This window comes from Tamandua tetradactyla, chromosome 20 (genome assembly GCF_023851605.1).
Source record: "Tamandua tetradactyla isolate mTamTet1 chromosome 20, mTamTet1.pri, whole genome shotgun sequence".
NCBI classification, from domain to species: domain Eukaryota; kingdom Metazoa; phylum Chordata; class Mammalia; order Pilosa; family Myrmecophagidae; genus Tamandua; species Tamandua tetradactyla.
In genome coordinates this window covers 29,233,084-29,252,443 of record NC_135346.1, presented here as the reverse complement: position 1 = coordinate 29,252,443, position 19,360 = coordinate 29,233,084, and the positions used below count along the sequence as shown (strand labels likewise).

At 35.8% G+C, this 19,360-nt stretch overlaps 1 protein-coding gene across 8 annotated transcripts in view; it reads right to left on the bottom strand.

Moving 5' to 3' along the window:
• Positions 1–19,360, bottom strand: part of FBXO38 (F-box protein 38) — a 57,877-nt gene that overhangs the window by 8,818 nt on the left and 29,699 nt on the right. For 5 of the 8 annotated variants that reach the window (XM_077137358.1, XM_077137360.1, XM_077137361.1 and 2 more), the window contains 7 exons: positions 16,407–16,577; positions 14,621–14,763; positions 13,501–13,714; positions 6,304–6,423; positions 4,739–4,918; positions 2,704–3,438; positions 2,180–2,215 (listed from right to left, as the gene is read on the bottom strand). In XM_077137358.1, coding sequence (XP_076993473.1) covers positions 2,180–2,215; positions 2,704–3,438; positions 4,739–4,918; positions 6,304–6,423; positions 13,501–13,714; positions 14,621–14,763; positions 16,407–16,577 — 1,599 coding nt within the window. The remainder of the gene's footprint in view (positions 1–2,179; positions 2,216–2,703; positions 3,439–4,738; positions 4,919–6,303; positions 6,424–13,500; positions 13,715–14,620; positions 14,764–16,406; positions 16,578–19,360) is intronic. The other 3 variants (XM_077137363.1, XM_077137362.1, XM_077137364.1) reach the window with 3 other exon arrangements.

Genomic DNA, 19,360 nt, shown 5'->3' with positions numbered 1-19,360 from the left:
ATCTTTGTGATTCATACATTCATTAGCATCAACATACTCATTAAGTTAACAATTATTCACTGAGCCCCATGTTATATGTAAAACATTGTGCTAGAAGCTGAGAATATAACAGCAAAAAGCAGACACTAAAATCCAGAATTATGACTTAGAAGATGCCCCAGAAATTCAGAAAAGCAGACCCAATTTAGTCTTGAGGTATACATGTCAAGGAAAAGAGTTTAGTATTTATGAATATCATATTAATCTTAAGTGCTATTTTTTAAAAACCTGATGTGCTATTTTTGTGATATTTACTTTATAAAGTAATATATGATGAAGAAAGAATTTATAGGTATATTTTTCTTAAAATAGGTAATTCACAAAACAAATAATCACATTAGCCTCTAACATGGCTTTAACACTACACAAGGCCATAAATCAAACACCAAATAAAAAACTGAATGTTTTCCTTGAAGCTATTTTTTTTTAAATCAGAACACTAAATCAAGTTTGCTCCTTTATTAGTTTGAATTTCTGTGTTTAAAATTTTTGGAGTAGAGAGGCAAAATAGGTATCTAAAACATACTAGATTAAAAATAAGTTGCTAACCACCTAAACAATTTGTTTCTCTTTCCAAAAGAGGCCTGGATAATATTAAAATCAGGACTTTAACAGAAAACCTGGGGAAATGTTATTTGGTTATTCAAAATAAGGGCCTGGTTGTCTGGCATTTTTAAAATATTAAGAAATAATTTGGCTATCAAAAACATTCTAGTTACATATATTAGAAGTCTTCTCAAGTTGAAAAAAACAGAAAAAACCCCAAAGTAATAGATATAATTCTTCTAAAGAAAAACAAACAGCCCTATATAAATGATTTTTTTTTAAATCCAGGAAATCACTGAAGATAAATGTCTATTCTTTATTATGACTAATGTAAATAGGCCAGATGGAACTTTTAGAGAGGACAGCAGAATACATGGCAAAAAATAAATAAAAACCCAAACAGTAATGTGAAGGATATATAATTTAAAAATAATACAAAATAAACACACAAGCAAAACACCGTAAAACTTACTGAGACATACAACAAATAAAACTGGAGACAGACTAGACCCTAAATAGGAAGACTCAATGCTATAAAAATGACAATTCTTCTTTCAGCTGATCAATCGAACGCAATTTCAAACAAAAACCAAGAAGATTTTTGGGGGAACTTGACAAAATTATTACACAATACATTTATGAAAATAAATGATAAAGTATGGGCAGCCAAGGAAATTTTGAAAAACAATTAAAAAGCCAGAACGTTGAAACAATTTAATAATTTAGTACATGATAAATGAGCATCTCAAAATAATGGCATAAGAATGGAAAACAACAAATAGTACTGAGATAACTTGGTGACAATTTCAAATAAAAAATAAAGTTAGATCCCACAGATTAAAATAAACTCCTACTGATCAGAAGAAAATAAGAGAATATTTTTCTAAAAAAATGAGAAGATGTGAACATTTATCTCAACTAAGTTGAAGGGAAGGCCTTTTACAAGATACAAATAACAAAATGATAAAGGAAATATGTAGATCTCGCTTTACAAAATGAAAAAACATGCAACAAAAGACGTCATAAAACATTTAAAATGCAAGCTGGGAGAAGTAATCTCACTATATAGCAGAACTGTTTGTAAAGAATAATGAAATCATCAAATAAAAATAAATTTTAATAATATTGTATTTAATGATCATAATCAACTATAATAATTAGCACATAACTAAATAAAGGTCGGGTTTATTGTAAGAAAGCTTATTTTTGTTAATTTAAGCCTGCATGATCCAATTAGCTCTATTGAGGATATAAAAAAGCAAGTGACTGCCTATATTCTGGGTATGATTTTCAAATTTTAAAATTGAGGAATACTTAGAGAGAATTAAAATGTATTATTATTCACTGACAGGTATTAATGACTTAATGAAGGCATGACAGATTACTTAAAAATAAGGACAGAAATATAAACAGAATCCTGATTAAGAAATGTGCTTAACATCCTTCCCAAACTATTGCCTTGGCATACATTATTATGTAGATATGGACAGACAAATATTATTATGTTTATTTATTTTACTAGTGAAATTATATACACACATATATTTTGAGTATATCTTCACCAAAATAATTCTCAGCTAAACTAAGTACTTACCTGCCTTTCTCCTGGCAAAGCTAACTGGAATCAAAACTAAAAAAAAAAAAAAGACTCAGTACTGCAGAGGCAGAATAGGGTATATACGCAGGCTGCTACACTGAGATATGTTCCCCCAGCCCAACAACTTCAGATCCTTACCTTTTGGCTAAAGTTTAAGGCTTCCACTAAGAGTTAAGATTTTTCTAAGCATAAGATGAAAACAGTTCATCTGTTGGGGCTTAGATCTCAGAATCAATATTGTATTTAAGTAAATACAAATCATTAGATAGGTAATTTTCTAAAAAGTTGAATCATTTGATTTTTTCTGAGTTGGATGTTTTATAAGCTATTTTACGCCTGCCCCCACCTCCCAACCACTGCTAAAAACTAGTTCATAGTTTGTATGATCCACAGAACCCCCAAATAAAATTCAATTTGACAAACTGGCTTTATGTATAAAAACAAAACAAAACTGGTAGAACAAACTAATGCCTCTGTCAAGTCCTAACCTGCAGGTGCTAATCCTGAGAGCATTGTCATACCTGACTCAGATACCAGCGGTACATGGGAGAGTCTGCTCCTGGCCCTTGTTAGGGGCCTCCGAGGGTAGTCTTCATTAGCCTGCACGTCACAGCTCTCAGGCTGGGAGCTCCCCCTCCTGTCCTCACCTGTAGCCCCAGAGCCACTCCCATTAGTCCTTTCATCATGTGCTGGGCCTGAAGACCCCCCTTGTGGCAGAGTCCTAAAGGAAAAGGCGGATCTCGTACCATCCGGGCCATTCACAACACAGGCTCGGCTGGTTGAAGGACGTTCCTCATCAGAACATCTGCTAGTTCTCCTTTGGGATTCCTGGGGCCTGTGACAGCAGCATCTGGGGCAGACAGAACTCTCTGCATCTCCCTCCTCCATGGCCTCACAGTTCTCTGACCCACCGGGGGAGCAGACACACTGTCTGGACACATCCACTTCTGTAGGGCTAGGCTCGGAAGAGCCGCCGCTGTTTACCGTCCTTACAAAGTCGGGGCTTTGAGAAGCAGTGCTGTGTGAGCTGGAGTTTCCCACTGTGCTGGCGGTGGTGCTGCTGCAGCTGGGATAAACATCCTTGTTTTTTTTCTTGTCAGGAATATCCCTAGCTGCTTTCATATCGGCTTTGATCTGCTCACTGGTCACCTGACAGCCTTTCTCACAGCTGCTTTCCTCGAGGGGAAACTGCTTCGACTGGCCCATCTGATGGGAGTTGTACCTCTTTCGAAGTGGAGTCTTGCCTTTTCCACTTACTGCTTATAGAAAAAGAAGAATGGCCCGAGGAAAAGAAAAGATTTCAGTATAAATTCTGAACAAAAGGCAAGAGTAAATTTGGAACAGGAAACAAAGTATACTGATTTTCCTTCAAGTATAACTGATCATATCACTTATCTGCTCAAAAGTTCTCTATAGTTCCCTGGTGCCTGCCTACCCAGTTTAAAATTCAAACTCCTTAGCTCAGCCTTCAAGGCTCTCTCCATGATCTGATTCCAAACTGTCTTACCATTATTATCCCCTTTCAATACTCCCACCCAAACTGTTCTCTGAATGTATTCCTGTCTTACTACCACAGGACCTTTGCTCACATCAATTCATCAGCCTCAGATCTCTGTTTAATCTCTTTTGCTCCCCTCCCCAAATTGTAGCGCATGCCTTGTAATAGCGTTATCAATCGTCTTGACCTGACTCTTCAAACAGACTAGAGGTTTCCAAGAGAAAGATCATGAGTTATTTATACATATCCCTCATAGCAACAAAGAACCTGGGGCACAGTAAGGCTCAAGGAATATATATAAAGAAAGAAGTCCTATCTGGCTGACAGAAGATTTAGTTTCTAAATTCAGAAATTGAACTTTCTAGGAAAAATTAGGTCAGTCAGCTGGTCACATTCACTTTCCTAAATTTCAGTTTCTGTAAAATTCCTTAAAACCACAGTGTAAAATGAGTGGACAATTTCAAATAATTCATCCTTTGCTAAAAAGTGGTAAGCATGTGGGAAACAAAAGGAAAGGAAAAACAAGGGAGAAGCACGAACCTAAAAGTTAAATTTTCTTGGTGAGGCAAATAGCAGAAGGCTATTACCTAGATTTAAAGGAAGGTAGGGGATTATAAAAAATGTTTTAGGACCCCTCAAGCACTAAACCAGCCACCAATACTAACTATACAATGAGAAAGATTATCAACTAAGTAAAAGTTATTCGCTCCCTGTTCTGGATTATTCAGCAGTTATCCTTTGCATAAGGCACAAACTCACTAATTCCTGATACCCTGAGGCCACTATTTCCTAAAGTCTACTGTGGGACTCACTATCATTATGTCTTCTCTTTCCTGAGGCTTCAACCCACATTTCTGCAGTGCTACACTTGGCCAGGACAGCACCACCCAGATACCCCTCTCGTTCGGATTACCACTTTTCTTGCCTCCTATCAAATTTCAGAAGGATATATGTTAAATGCACCCCAAGTTGTGGTAGGGATACATCATATAAAGGCCAAGTGTGCTGGTTCTCACAGTGATTCTCACTAAGAGTCAGTGTAAGATATAGTCTCTCACCTGACAATTCCCTGGACTGCACTGATTCTCCGATTTTCTCTTCGCGCTCAGAATAACGCCGAGCACCATTCTTAGGAATCCAGACTTCTTGGAGTTCTAGACTATCTTCCTCATCATCACTCTCTGAATCATGAACAGTAATTGGGGTTGGTTTTACTACACGCTGAAGACCACTGGGTCCTAAAACAAAAAGCACAGGCCTACCAATTATTTTTGGCCCAAGAAAGGGTCTCAAAGGACTATTTCCAGAGATATGGGAAGCCCACAGATGATTTTGATCTGTGGAGCCACCCTTATCATCCATTTTAATGCAACATGCATGTAATGACATACTGTGATAACACTTCAACTCTAAAGCATTATGTAAACATGAATTATGGTGAATTGCCAACCTACTTTATACATTTCCAAAAGTAAATTAAAATTAAAATAGATTCTATGGCATCTTCCTTCAGGAGTGTTTGTATTTCAAAAAGTCGCATAAGTCATCCAAAAATAAGTTATAATGATCTTTTTCTAAAAAATGTGTTAGATATTTTTCTAATTTTGCAAATATTTGAACCAAAACAAAACAAATGAAGATGAACCTCAAAATCATATGGGACTACTGAGCAACTTTCTGAATTCTTAAACTTAATATGTCTATCTTGCTGTATGTAACACACACATATTGAAAGGCTGGATGCATATTTCATTTTGGTTGAGTGCTTATATTTATGCGAAAAATACTTTATCTGTTTGGCAGTACACCCTGTAAACTTTTAGCTCTTAGGAAACAATTCTCTCTGACCACTGACTAAATGTTAGCTTCATAAATAAAATGTAAGAGCCAAGGAAGCTTGCTGTCTTTTTCCTGTCAAATTACACAATACCTGACACAGAACAGGTATTCAATAAATATTTGTTGAATAAATGACTGCATCTGTAAACAACATAAAGTAAGGGGAGTTAGATATTTTCAATTGTAAGACAAAGTGATATTCCAATGTACCAGAAATCAGGAAACCTGAGTTCTAATCTGTGTTTTGCAATTCGTTCACTGGCTGAGTATTCTTGAATAAATCACTCAAACTTTTAAAAGAATATTAGTTTCTCCAACAGTAAAATGAAGGGTTGCATTAGGTCATCTTGAAGGGCCTACTTACTTTATGGTCTGCCATAAGTCAATGAAGGGCAAATGGAGACTACGGCTTGGCCCATTTTCTAGTCAGGTCATACCTCCTCTACCATCATACCCCCATCCTACTGAAATGAGGGGAGGGTACAACAGACAGCAATCAGTACTTTCTTTTTCTACACACACACACACACACACACACACACACAGGCCATAATAGAAAGAGAAGTTGTTACCAGTTACAAATAATCCAAACAAACTTTAATAAGATGTATGTCTGCAGCAAGGAGAATACCAACAATATATTACAGGTCTTAATAATGAATATCATGTAACACATCATTAGCTGTAAGCTCAAAAATCAAACACTCTCAATAATGTTTTACTTTCGTCACTAGTCAGGCCCTACTCTTCAGAACAATGACTGTGGGAAGAGTCACAGGATTACCTGCTTGTTCTTCATCAACATCTGCAGGAATAACTGCCTGACTCTGAGCTGGGGTCTCATTTTCACCCTCAGCAACCACCTCTCCATCTTCTTGTACTATGTCTTCCATCTCATTCAATGCTGAAACAAAAATAAACAAAGAGCAAACCATGAGGTATAAAAACCAAACTGACAGGCAAAAACTGCGGCACTTCTGAGGAGTAAAAAACCTCATGGTTGTTAGACCCTCTAGAAGAACTCCGTATAATTGTGCTTCACTGCAGAAAACAGTAACAACAATCGAACAATTTTCTCTTCAATTATTCTACAGAAGAGGAAATCACAGGTGAGAAAGTATCACTTGGTGGAGAAAGTACTGCACTTTTAAGACAAAAGCAGGAACAAGGCAAATAGCCAGAAGAAAGCGCTATGTTCATCCCTGGAAATACAACAAGAGATTTTTCTGTCTCCATCTAAAAGCTATGTGCTGGAAGATCTTCGAGGGAGACAGTGCTTAGAGGCACTTTCCAACGTGCCTTAGACACACACTGTTAGGCAAATGTGAATTGTTAATCTTGGCTACATGTGCTGGAAGGTGATAAGAACTAGCTACTGGGAAACCTTGTGGTCATCTTATAAGCAATGAGTCTTGCTTATCTGCCAGCTAAACTAGGATGTATTGGATAGGCAAGCTCAAACTGTACCTTTCTCTTCCTATGTTCTTAAGGCTATGGTATCATTTTTTGACTAACATATGGCAAAGATTATTAACAAATGTACTAAATACATGGCTAACATTTTACTATCACTCAAATGATTTATTTCCTTCAAAGCTTTCACTACAGTTAATAGTCCCCATTAGAGAATGGCATGTAATTTTATACTTAAATTATTCTAGAGGATAATGTCAGTGGACAATTTTGGATTAATAAGCTATAATCAGTTTACTCTACCTTCTTAAGATAAAATGGTCACTTTCCCAAAAGGACTCTGAATAAATTCCTAGCTTTACTAGCTTTTTACATCATTAAATCCAAACTCTCAAGTCAGTATTCAAGGCACTTAATCCAGTACCCTCTTACTACCCAAGCATCTTTATCTCAAGTTTGAGTTAGGACAATATGAGCTCCATCCTTCACATGTACCAGCTAGGCCTTAACCCAGAGCAGCAGAGGTATTGTGTTCATCACTATATCTTCAATTCCTAGGTGCTCAATAAGTATTTGTTGTGAAATAAATAAACCAAACATTTGACTGAAATAAATAAAGGGGAAAACAAGATCCCACTTCTGAAAGAACTAAACAGGATCTTCTTAAGAGATGAGACAAACTTACATAGTTAACAAATAGGCAAAATATGATTAAGCCAAAATGACACCATTCAGATAACTGTCACTGGAATATACAGTAGTGAGGCTTGAGATTTCAAGGTGACAGTGGGACCTGCTTTGATCTTAAATATGCACAACAGTTTATTCCCCCTTCTGCTCAGTCTTCCCTCCCAAATCCTTGCCCAGCTCTAGCCCGCAACATCAACATTTCTTTCAGGGCCCAAATGAGGAAAAAAACCCTTGCCTAGAAATCTTCCACCATAAAACACAATGTTTTATATTTTTTTACTCAATCTTTATGAACAATTATGAACAGCTTCTAATAGTTCTATGCTAAATGCTTTATAGACACGATCTAATTTATTTCTCACAGAAACCCTATAAAAAAGTTATTACTAGCTCCATTTGTGCAACTAAGGAAACTCAAACTTAGGGGAGCTAGTAATTTATAGTTAGTTCTAGGATTTGCACTGAGGTCTGACTCTAGAACCCATTACAATAGAGGAGCTATGAACAGATGGACAAAGAGAGTATTTGCTTTTCTCAAAGAGGACACACCAATTCCAGCAGGCACAACAGTAAGAACAGAATATTTCACTACATGGTAAAACAGTGCATAAGTGCAACTGAACAAAGAGGTATCTAATTTTCCTCTTGGGACAGAGAAGGTTTCACTGAAATGAGATGACATTTCATATACTTCCATACTAAGAATTATATTACATTTTTCAGAAGAGTGAGTAGTCCAGTGAAACTAAATAACAAGCATTTGTGTTGAGATGAGGGTATGAAAGAAAAAACAAGGTTAAAAAGATAGTCTACACACTGAATTGTTGAAAGCATCTTAGAAAGCCTTGCTAAAGAGCTTAGAACTGTTTTCCTATAGGTAGAGGGGAACCACAAAGTTTTTATGCAGAGAATGGCACAAAGATCAACACATTCATGTCTATGTGATCAGAATTTTCTGTGGAAATATTTAATAATTCAAATAATGTTTTAAACATATTTCCTTATATTCATTTATTTGAATATTTATTTAGCATCTACTACAATGAGTTTGTTACTGTTTTAGGTGCTGAGAAACAGTGGTAATATTCAAAATTCCTATTCTCATGGAACTTAATATAGAGAGGAAAAGTAGTATCTGATGGTAATGTCTTATGTAACAAAATTAAGAGTATGATATAATCAGAGAATGAACTGATGACTGCTTAAGATAAGGTGGTAAGGAAGACATCTCTGAGACTAACATTTAAAATCTAAAAGTAAAGGAGGAGCCAGCCATGCAAAGATCAAGGGAGGGACATTCTAAAGAAGTAGTGCCATATCTTGGCATGAAAAGGCATGGTGTGTGAGATGCAGAGTAGCACAAGAAAAGAGAGGCCAGACTCTGTAGGGCCTGTAGCCCCAATGAGGAAACTGGATTTTATTCTACCTCAGTGGGAAAACTACTAGAAAGCTTTAGGGAACAGCACTGTTGGGTCCATATTTTAAAAAAGGCTACCCTAGAGAATCTAAGAACTGAATTTAGTAGGACCAAAGAGGAAGCAGGGAGATCAGTTAGAAGCCTATTAAAACATTTTGGTAAAAAAGGCTTGGACTTAAGTGAGAAAGAAGAGACACAGACAGACAGGGGAGAGGTTTTAGAGATAATAAACAATACCTAATAAAGGACTGCATGTTATAGAAAGCAGGTGGTGGAGCAAAGAAAAGAAAAGATTTTGTCTCAATTTGTCTTCTTCAGTAATTAAATAGGATGGTAGTTATCTTTGGGATAGGGAATGTGTAAATGATTTTTTGTTCAGATCTTTTGTTTGATTCAAAATATTTTATATTAGGACAGTACATCTTTTTCAAAACAATTTTAACTTACACAATTATGTAAACTAATTTTTAATAAGCATCAATATTTACCAAATGTTTTATTTAGCTGAAATGTTATTTCAGTCATAAAAAACATAAACATTAATAGGTTTCAGCTGCTTATACAGCTATATTAACTAGTCTCCTTTATATGAAACCTGAACAGAAATTTATCACTTTCATTACTCATTGTAAAAGGAAAGAGAACTCACTGCCTTTTAACAAAGTAATATGCATGTAACAATCACCAGTATGAGAAATACTATCAAGTGATTAATAATCACTTGCGCCAAAATAAAAAAATACATTTATTGGGATTATTTTTCAGATGGCAGGATGCCCTCTGGCTTCAAAAATAAGACTTCCCATAAATCAGTGGTTTCAAAGTGTGGTCCCAGACCAGCACATCCATCTCAGCATTACTTCATTACTTATTAGAAATTCTCTGGCCCCACTCAGGACCTGCTAACTCAAAAACTATAGGGGTAAAGCCCAGCAATTTGTTTTTTAACAACTCCTCCAGGTGATTTTGATTACGTTCAAGTCTGAGAATCACTGCCATAAATGAAAGCTGCAGAACAATTTCACTTAGTGGTTAATTTGGGATTGACACAGCAACGTATTATTTAAAAGCATTAAGTCTTGGGATTTATGCATTAAATCAAGAAAGATTAGTTAAATGATGCATACATAAAACTATGCTTTGTTGTTACAACTACTTCAAAAGTAATTACATATCATAATTTGACAATATGCCTTAGCAATTACAGAAGACTGTGACACATGGAAATGTTATGTCAGGCAAATATAAATTGTTAATAGATGTGAACATCTATTCTATTTTAGACTGCTGCAAAATCCAGGCAATGAACTTATCTTTTCAGTTAAAATATTTAGCTCACAATAAAATATTCTACATCGTAGTACAAACCTAAGAAAGACAGCATCCTTACTAAATCATAATATCTTGGTAAATCAATACAATACTTTGTAAGAAGATATTTTCTTAGTCTTAGTTTGTGGCTTAATGGTAATGCTTACTGCAAAACACCATGATTTATTACAGCAGCTTACAGCAAAGCCAATTAATTTATACAAATTAAATGGCTTTTAAAACTATACAACATCCTTTATTTAAATTAAATTACATCAGGTACGTTGAAGAAGTTAAATACAGCAGGATAAAAAATAGCTGTGGGGTGAGCCACGGTGGCTCAGGAGGCAGAATTCTGACCTGTCATGCCAGTGATCCAGGTTCAATTCCCGGTGCCTGTCCATGCAAAACTAAAAAAAAGGTAGTTGTGTTTCATTTCTGGGATTAGTTCATGCATAAAAAGGCACTTGTATGAAAAGTTTTAAAATTCTACATTTAGAAATTCAGTATGACAATACCAGACTCAAATTAATTTTTTAAAATTTTTAAAAACATTGCCATTGTTTTACCTAAAGAGTAGAATCATCAAAGATGAATGGCTATTTCAATTAACAGTAATTCCCACTGATTGTTTTTATTTTGAAGTCCTGTACCACTCTGTTTTGATTAAGTCACCCTTTCTCCAGCTCTTCATTTTTTAAAGATATCTACCTTATATATGTGTGTGCATGTATATATATATATACGTATATATATATATATATACACACATACACACACACGTATATATATTTTTAATTTAAAAATACAGCTATACTGTCACCTTGGAGATATATAGAACCTGTTTTTTTGTTGCCAGTCTTCATTACATTTCTCTACAAATGCTGCAGCCGTCTTGGCATTCTTTTTTTTTTTTTTTTTTTTTTTAAAGGAAAGACAGAGAGAAGGAAGGAAGGAAGGAAGAAAGGGAAACATTTTGAAACATTTTCTTGTTTTTTATTGTATTCTGTTTCTCCGTTTTTGTTACATGGGCTGGGGCCGGGAATCGAACCGAGGTCCTCCGGCATAGCAGGCAAGCACTTTGCCCGCTGAGCCACCGCGGCCCGCCCCGTCTTGGCATTCTTATTCTTCCTTTTGACCAAACTGTTAATTACTCAATCTTAAATTTATGTCTGCTCATTCCTTTGTTTCTCAGCATTTGTAGATAAACTTGACAGCAGTTCTTCTCAGTACCTACTGATCCTTCCATTTAACTACAGCTTAAGTCAAATAGCTTTTCCTATATCTTGAGTATCTGATTTGTATGCAAGTCTCTCATTTACTGAAACTATATCTGTAAATCAACTTTTAGTAGATTTAAGTTTCACTGTTCTCTTAGAATCAAATACAGAATGTTCTTGCACACACGTTTCTGTTCTTGCTATATAAACATGTGCTTTCACAAAGGAAGGGATTTTCCACTCTGTACTGAGAAGCCTATGGCCATATAACTTTCCTGTGGAGTTTATAGTTTCTTCAGTGCATCAACTTCAACTAGAACCAGGTTCATAGAACTGGGGAAGTTCTGCACTGCAGCTGTTACGACAATTTCCTATGCATGGTCTGTGCATTTTGACGTCCAGATATTTAGTGTTGGTGACCTGAACAATGTACAATGGCACAAGGGGACGAGGCAAAGAGATAACTCTGCACATACTGGCTCTGCATATTGTTTGTTTTTATATTTGGGGGAGGAGGGGAGGAAAGAAAGATTTCCTGGGAGCACCCATGTGGAAAAGAGAATTAAGAGGTAGATATACCTGCAATTACCTCAAGAACTAGAAAGGCTGAGCCTGGAAATAAAGATCTAAGGTTTATTATCATATAGCTGGAACTAAAGCCATGAGACTAAATGGGCTTATCTAGAGAAAATGTGTAGACAGAAAAGGAGATCCAGGACAAAAGGAGAATACAAAATCTGGGACAAGCAAAGGAAACTGAGGCAGGTCCAAAGAGGAAGGAGAAAAAACAAGAAAATGTTTTCAAAAATGCCAAAAGAAAGTGGGCCACAATGTCAAATGCTGCTGAAATGTTAAATAAGATGAAAGGGTAAATGACCGCTGGATTTGGTAAGGCGGTCCCTTGTGATACTGCCAAGAGCCAAAATAGAGTTCTGTGGAGACCATGTGAGGCAAGGAAGTGAACACAATGCCTATAGATGATTCTTGGTTTAGACCTATATACTCATGGTGATCCTAAAGGAAATCATGTTCTATACAACAGAATGCATTATTTTAAAAACAGTTACATAACACCAGGGTACTCTATCTCTCAATAATCATTATGCTCAAGACAGTGGACATAAGGGCAACATGAAAATGACTAGAAAAGATTCCTTTTACAGCTCTTAAGGGTTAACTGAGAAACCGGAAAATCTGGTAAGGAAATAATCTCACTCCATCATCCTTACTCATTAAAAGAGGGGTAGATTTCTCACCTGCCATGCCAGAGACCGGGGATCAATTCCCGGAGTTTGCCTATTACAAAAAAAAAAAAAAAAAAAAAAAAAAAAGAGGGGCAGAATCTGTGAGCACATGGGCTGGCACAGAGGAAGTGTTCAGTAAACATTATAGTGATTGGATGATTACATAATCAAAATCCAACAGGTCTTTATTAGCTCATGTACTTAATTTGCTGGGTAGTTATGAAGACTAAATGATTGAAGGTATGAGAAACATGTTCAACACTCTCTAGCACATGGTTGGTGTTGTTTTTCAGTCCTTGGAACATCCAAAATGGGTTTTCCCCTTTCAAGCTAAAGGTACCTATCTACTGGTCAGAGAGAGATTAAAAAATGCTCCTTTGCCTAAATCCTGATAGTCAGGTCTCAGTTAACCAGGTCTCTAAGGCTATTATTGTATCCAAATCCCCATGGCACCTATCAGTCCTTCCGTAAATACCCTTATGAACTTTGTGGACAAGAGGCATCATGAGCTTGGCTTTCAAACAAGCTAACAGATAGGAAAATTTCACCCACCCCTTGTCAACTAGCTCCCCTCACTGTGGAAAGTGACAAATTAAAACAGGAGAAGAATGGAACAGAATAGAGTCAGAGAAATATCATCCAAAATCAAATCATTTCTACTGGAGCTCACAAAAGATCTGGGTTACCATCAGCTGCAAACTGCTGTTCTCCTGGCTGTAGGTCCTGCCGAAAATCATTCTCTTCATCTGAGTCATCCGGATGGTGGTGATTGTTGTCATGGATATTGGCGTTGTTGTTCTGGGCATTATTATCGTTGTCATTGTTGGAGTTCTGGTTGCTAACGAGGGCGGAGGAAACCCCAATTCCGGTGCCTGCACTCAGCCCAACTCGAGCACAGCCCTGCCGCAAAACCACATCATGTGGTTATTAATATTGGGTTAATATAGGACATTTCATTTTTTTTTTAACAACTCTTCATTTCATCTTTACATGAGAACTAATATTTGTATGGAACTTTGTCAATTTTTCACACACATATAAAGGATTTCATTTAGGGCTCACAAGACTTCAAGCAAAATAAAATGCTAAAAGCCTCGATTTACAGCTGAGGAAACTGAAGTGCACAACGGAAAGAGATCTGCCCAACAGGACACTGTCAGTAAATGGCATAGCAGGGACTTGAAAGCCAGTATTTTGACCTCAACCCTGAGTTTCTCCACTATATCGCACTGCTTCAACAGTGGAAATATAACTACAAAGTGACAAGAGAGAACATTATTAGTTGAGGCATTAAGTTTTTATGACTAGGAGAATATAAAGATCTATTTGTTAAGGAATATTAAAATGACATTCTGTATAATTGGGCAACTTCAGATTTCCCGAGATACACCACCAGGATAGAAAAGACAGGAATAATCAAAACATTTCCAAAATAAGTTTCTAATACCTGTTTATATTCTGGGTTCCTGATTAGAGACTTAATCTCTCAACTAACTACGAGTAATAATTTTTGCTTTTGCTCAAATTTCCAGCCTTACTCTTACTTTATCTTCAGTTTACAGAATTGATACAGACAGCTTTCTGCCTACTTTTTCTTTTTCCTGCTCTGGTGACCCCTTAATGTTCATTTACAACAACACAAGGCCATGTATTACTACAACCTTTATGCCTCCACTGAGGCTGGCCAGTGAAGGCAAAAAGCCAAAATATAAGACCATAAAAGCATTATTATTAAAACAGAAAGAAATACGTTGTTTTGTTCCTTGAGTATCGAAATAAACAAAAATTATTTCAAATGTGACTTACCTTGGGTGGTTCACGAAACATCTGATCCAGCGAAATAAACTCCAGGCTGGGCAACAATTCAATAAACTGGCCAAAGGAATCAAGCTTTAATGCATGGCAGCGCACCAGGTTGATATCAACTAATCGAGTCCATCTTGAGTGGTCTGGCAAAGAAATGGCATGGCCGGAAAGAGTTTTAGTAACACTTTGCCATAAGTGAGAAATTTTGCTAAGTTACAAATCCTTTTTCTTTAAATAATTGTTCCCTTGTTTTCTAATCTTTAAAACTTGATGAATCTAAACTATGATGTTTCCTTACCTAATTCCATTGTGAGAACTAGATAACCCAAGAAACATTAAGTTGAAACCAAGTCAGTCCTGACTTAAAATGTGCTTCACTCAACAACCTACATGCTATTCAACAGGACACTAGTTAAAGAAATTACAGTACATTCATCTAATAGAACATTATACAGCTATTTCAACAGAATGAAAGAAAGCTGAAAAAGCTTGCTGATAATGGAAAGCTCTCCAAAATACATTTAGTGCAAAAAAACAAGCTACAGAACACTGGATTCTTTAGTATATATGATTCTTTTGTATATATAAATCGTTTTTAAATGCTATACACGTATAGGCTGTGATATGCACAAAATAATTTGTCCCGAATAACATACAAGAAACCATTGATAGTGGCTACCTTTGAGAAGAGACTTTTCATTTTGTACCTTTCTGTACTGTTTGAAATTTTTTATCAAGTGCATGTATTACTTTTATTTTTTAAGTGTTAACAGTAGTTCTGAGTGATGGGATTATAGGCCTTTTTTGTTTTGTTTTCTTCTTTATACTCTTCTGTATTTAAGAAACAAACAAACCAAAAACCCAATAAACGTTATTTTTAAAAGTGATCTATGCCTGCTAAACCTAAAATTAATACTTCCTAATAACTTCTGGGTTCAGCTAAGCCAGGGACAGAATTTAACTTCTGGTGGGTATGTGAGACAAGGGCCTTTCTATAATGAGTACCCTCAGCAGAAGCCTTAGATCTCTAAAACAGGCTTGGAAACCAACTTTGCAGGGAGGCATAGTATTCCTCTAAGGCAAAAACAGAGGAGTCTGTTCTGCAAGTGCTAGTGAGGGAGCTTTGCTTGTTAAAATAGAAACTACAATAAAAACTCCTCCCACTTCTGAGTTTGTTTAAAGGTTGATTATTCAGATATTTAAGAGGCTTTAAAGCAGAAAATAATATTAATCTCATACAAAGAAATGAACTCCACCCATAAGGAAAAACACAAAATGCAAAAACTTTTATTTCTATATTATGAGGCTGGGGCAAGGGAAGGAAAGCCTGAAACAGTTTAAGATTTTAAGTCAATAGAAAATTGAACCTTAGGTTAATGTTTAATATGTCACATAATTAAAGTTTTGACATATACATACCTACTTTATCCTTTCAAGATGATGCACCATTTAGAGATAATTCAGGGAAAATGGCTACAATATCCTAGTTAACAATTTCTAACCTTAATTTTATGCACCCTACCCAAAAAGAGTAAACACAAAGATCAAGGCATCTGAATTTATAACATAGATAGTGCAAATTTCTAGGAAGAGAACTTCAGGAGTTCAAAGATGCATCATACTTCCAACTCAAGATATCAAAGGTTCCCAGATCTTATATAAACAATCCAAATAAAATATTAACGTTTCACATATGGAATGCAATTACACCAAACACAGAAAATGAAGACACTCTTATTATTTGAATACCACTAAAATATAGCCAGGATTTCTAAGTCTACAGTACCTGAGATCCAACTGTATGGGTTATGTAGATGGGGGCAATTATAGATTGCCAAATATTTGATACAGGAAAAAACTTCATTGACTGCCTTCATTCCTATATCAGTGATGATACCAGGATTTTCTACCACATCAGCCAAACCATATTTCACCAGATCTGCATTAGCCATTCTACCTAGAAGAGAAATCAATTTCAATTAAAATTCATAAGTATCATAGAGTATTGCCTATTCCTTATCTTGGCATTTAGTATGAACACTCTTTATGATCATTCTGTATGATTTGTCCAACAGTTTCAGGTTTGAGTATGGTTTTAGGTTTCATTCTGTAGGTATGGTACTATTTCTTTGCAAAATAAGAATTCATATAAGAAGTCAAGGAGCGCTAATAATCCAATTGTGTAGAAATGAAAAAGAGGAAAGCAAAAATTCATAAAGCATAACTGAGCAACATATCACATTGGGTCCCATTTAAAGTGAGCTTTTAGTTTTATTTTATCTTTTAAAAAGGAAAACAAAATCTTAAAAAATGCAACTTCCTAACATAGTAAGGATCATGTTTTTGGAGTCCAATGTGACCATGTGTAGGGAAAGGCAAATTGGGGAATTTAAATTACCCAATGGTACTGGCTGATAAATATCTATCTATACTTTGAAAGTGGACATCTGACTCAATACACCCTCTCGCACTGCCACTGGGCTTTCCTTCTTACTGCCTTGTTACAAACTAGAAGGGGTGGATGAAAGTAAAAGAAGATCCTCCAACCTAGATCACACCATTAGGATACATACCTCACCCCTTGCCTTCTAGCATCATTTCTCTCTGTCCCTCACTCTCCAAGACTATGAGTCCTATGAAAGAAGGGACTGTGCCTCATTACTTCAGTTACATCTTCAGTGTCTAACACAGTGCTAGGCATATAGGAGCTAAATAATTTTTTCTTAACAGTCCTTGCAATCAACTGACACAAAATACAAACAAAACAATGACTATCTGGTGAAGCTGCCTGCACATCACACGGACTTTACACTTTTGACTGAGTATTTTTCAATCAACAGTTAGTTCCTAGATGAAGAGGATGCTCTTCCTGCTCTTTGGACTCAAAACGAAACTGCCTTCTTCTTTAAAAATAGGAAAAATCTTGAACTGACCCTGTTTTCTGACTGTTGACAGAAATGCTCCAGCCTCAAATGACAAATTCATTTCTTGAATTTGGCCCTTTAAGACTACCACGTTGTTTCTCCCCTCAGGATTTCCTGATTTCCACACTCCCTCAAAGCCTGATGGCATCACATGGAATTCATTTTTGGTGCTTCTCTTCGGCCCATAGGTCATCTAAAAGTAAAAGCCACCATTTACCGATTACTTCCTCAGTGTAGAGATTGTTATAAACATATATACCATTTTTACACTGAGTCTTCAGAACCACACAAAAGTGGGAAATGGACTTAAACTCCATTTAACATATGAGAAAAAAATGAACTTAAATAATTGCCTATAGTCATATGATTAATAAGCAGGCCTCAATCCTCTCTCTCTCTCTCCAAAGACCCAGCACTAATGACTACCCAATACTATTACCAAAGTTTTTAATCACCAATATCACCATCACATGAAGCACTGAGATCACAAATCCATTTGAACAACGAACTCCTATCCAAGTACTCATTTGTGGGTCACTGATTTTTCTCACATATCTCATCTTATGTATCTTAACCTATTCAAGCCACTCATCCATCCCAGACACTTTTCTTATATTCCTATTACACAGAAAATGCTTTTCAGCACACCCATTCCCTCAATTTAGCAATCTCTCTCTCTCTCTCTCTGCAGAGAAATCAGGTTGTTTCATTTACTTATTCCTCCCAGATCATTTGTAACAAAAAATTACTCTAATTTTACCATGGGTCACTCCACCTTCTGGAGAGATGCTTCAAAATCTAAGTTACTGAAAAGGAGACACTAAATGAAAGAGCATGAGTAATGACCCCCCATTCCTCTCTAGATGATCTCGTAAGAGGGATCCTTTGGTACCTATTTTGAAACAGACTCCTCCTAAGGAGTTCTTGGAGGAACAGAACAAAGTATGAACACAGGAGAAACATTACTTCTAGAAATGGTTAAACTGCACTGAATATGAAGAAAAGGAGGTTAAAAGGTCAAAACTTGTAAAAAGGTCAAAACTAAGAGACTATTTAATATCAAAGAGACTATGAAACAAAGTAATGTTGAAAAGTATAAGATGATGGTAGTTAAGAAAGTAAAGCAATTTCTGGTATTGAAAATGTGTGTTGAGTAGAGAGAAACGTGTTAGGAAAATAGCTGGTTATAGAATAACTGTCAAAGACAATCTTGATTCTGACAAAACAAAAAAGATTTGTAAGTTTCTAGTTCTGAAGAAAAACAAAAATGATTCCAAAAACAGTATCAATTATCATACCAACAATTTTAAGTTATTACACAAATATTGTGGAAGTACAGAAAATGTTAGCAATCTCACTCAAAACTAGAATAGTTTAATGTCAAACACATTAATTTTATATGAAATAATCATACTAGTTTAGCATTTAAGGTATTTTGGTGAAAAGTGGATCTTTTCCAAAGCTATAAAGATTAAGTTACTCCCCTACATAAAATGACTGATTAATGAAAAACTGCAACAAAGTATAAAACAAAACAAAACAACCATCACTATAACAAAATTAGAAATGTAAAGGTAAAGTCATGTTGCTTGGCCTGGACTACCCTTGAGGAGAGGAATTAACCTTCCCATGTTCTTCTAAAATGGAAATTATATCCAAAGAAAGAAATGTCATCCAATGAGAAAGTGGGAGAGAGTTCAAGAAAGATTTGTTGCAAATTAAATGGGGAAGAAAAAAAATGCTTAAAAAATAAAAACACATTGGTGGCAGAAATTTTCTTGCATGTTAAACTAACACCATGAGGGAAAAACTTTGA